This window comes from Mus pahari, chromosome 3 (assembly GCF_900095145.1).
Source record: "Mus pahari chromosome 3, PAHARI_EIJ_v1.1, whole genome shotgun sequence".
In the NCBI taxonomy this organism is placed as follows: Eukaryota; Metazoa; Chordata; class Mammalia; order Rodentia; family Muridae; genus Mus; species Mus pahari.
In genome coordinates, this window is record NC_034592.1 from 17,564,805 (window position 1) to 17,565,866 (window position 1,062).

General features: G+C 42.7%; 1 protein-coding gene across 1 annotated transcript in view; it reads left to right on the plus strand.

Moving 5' to 3' along the window:
• The window catches only part of Nup188 (nucleoporin 188), a 47,372-nt gene continuing 46,310 nt past the window's right edge, over positions 1–1,062 (plus strand). The window contains exons 1-2 of the mRNA XM_021191972.1: positions 1–54; positions 120–193. Of these exons, the coding sequence (XP_021047631.1) occupies positions 1–54; positions 120–193 (128 nt within the window). The remainder of the gene's footprint in view (positions 55–119; positions 194–1,062) is intronic.

Below are 1,062 nucleotides of genomic sequence, written 5' to 3' on the forward strand. Positions count from 1 at the left end.
ATGGTGCTTCAAACTATAGTGGAAACATTTCAGAGAGACATCAAAGAATGTACAGTGAGTTGTGTGATCCCGAAGTCTGCCTTAGGTTGCGTTTGTGTAATTGCCTTCTTCTTTTGCAGAATCAGATTGAGGCGGAACTGAATAAATATTGGCAGCGGTTGTTAGAAGGGCTTTCTTACTACAAACCTCCCAGGTATGGCTGTATTTCGGGATGCCAGTCCTTCTCCTCATCCCCCAGGACTTCAGCATGATGATGAAACTGCCCTGTGGGCTTTACAAATTACTTAGCTAGAAAGTGAGCAGTTTGGAGATCTGTTGAAAGGAAGGATAGTTTCCTCCACAGTAATCTGGTTGTCTGTCATCCTCCCTGAGACAGTTTCTCTGAAATTCTGGTTCTCCTGGAACTCACTCTGTAGACCAGGCTGGTTTGGGGATTATTGAGTGCAAGCAACAAAAAGGCTACTAATAGCTGATGCTTGCATAGTGTTTGTAGTGTGCCATCTCTTTTTTCAAGCATTTTCTTTCTTTTAAAAGATTTGTTGGGGCTGGCAAGATGGCTCAGCAGGTAAGAGTGTTGACTGCTCTTCCAGAGGTCCTGAGTTCAAATCCCAGCAACCACATGGTGGCTCACAACCACCTGTAATGAGATCTGATGCCCTCTTCTGGCGCATCTGAAGACAGTTACTTATACAATGTACTATGTATAATAATAAATAAATCTTTTTTTTAAAAAAAAAAAGGATTTGATTATTTTATGTATATGAGTACACTGTGGCTGTCTTTAGACACATCAGAAGAGGGCATCAAATTCCATTACAGTTGTGAGCTACCATGTGGTTGCTGGGCATTGAACTCAGAACCTCTGGAAGAGCAGTCAGTGCCCTTAACCAGCCGTCTCTCCAGCCCTTCCAAGCATTTTTCATAAATTAGTTAGATAGGGGATTTTTATGGTAAGAAAGTCAGCAGGAGGCTGGAAATACTACTCAGTTGTAGAATGCTGGCATACCCAAGGCTCTCAGTTCAAACTCTAGCACCACACACACACACACACACACACACACA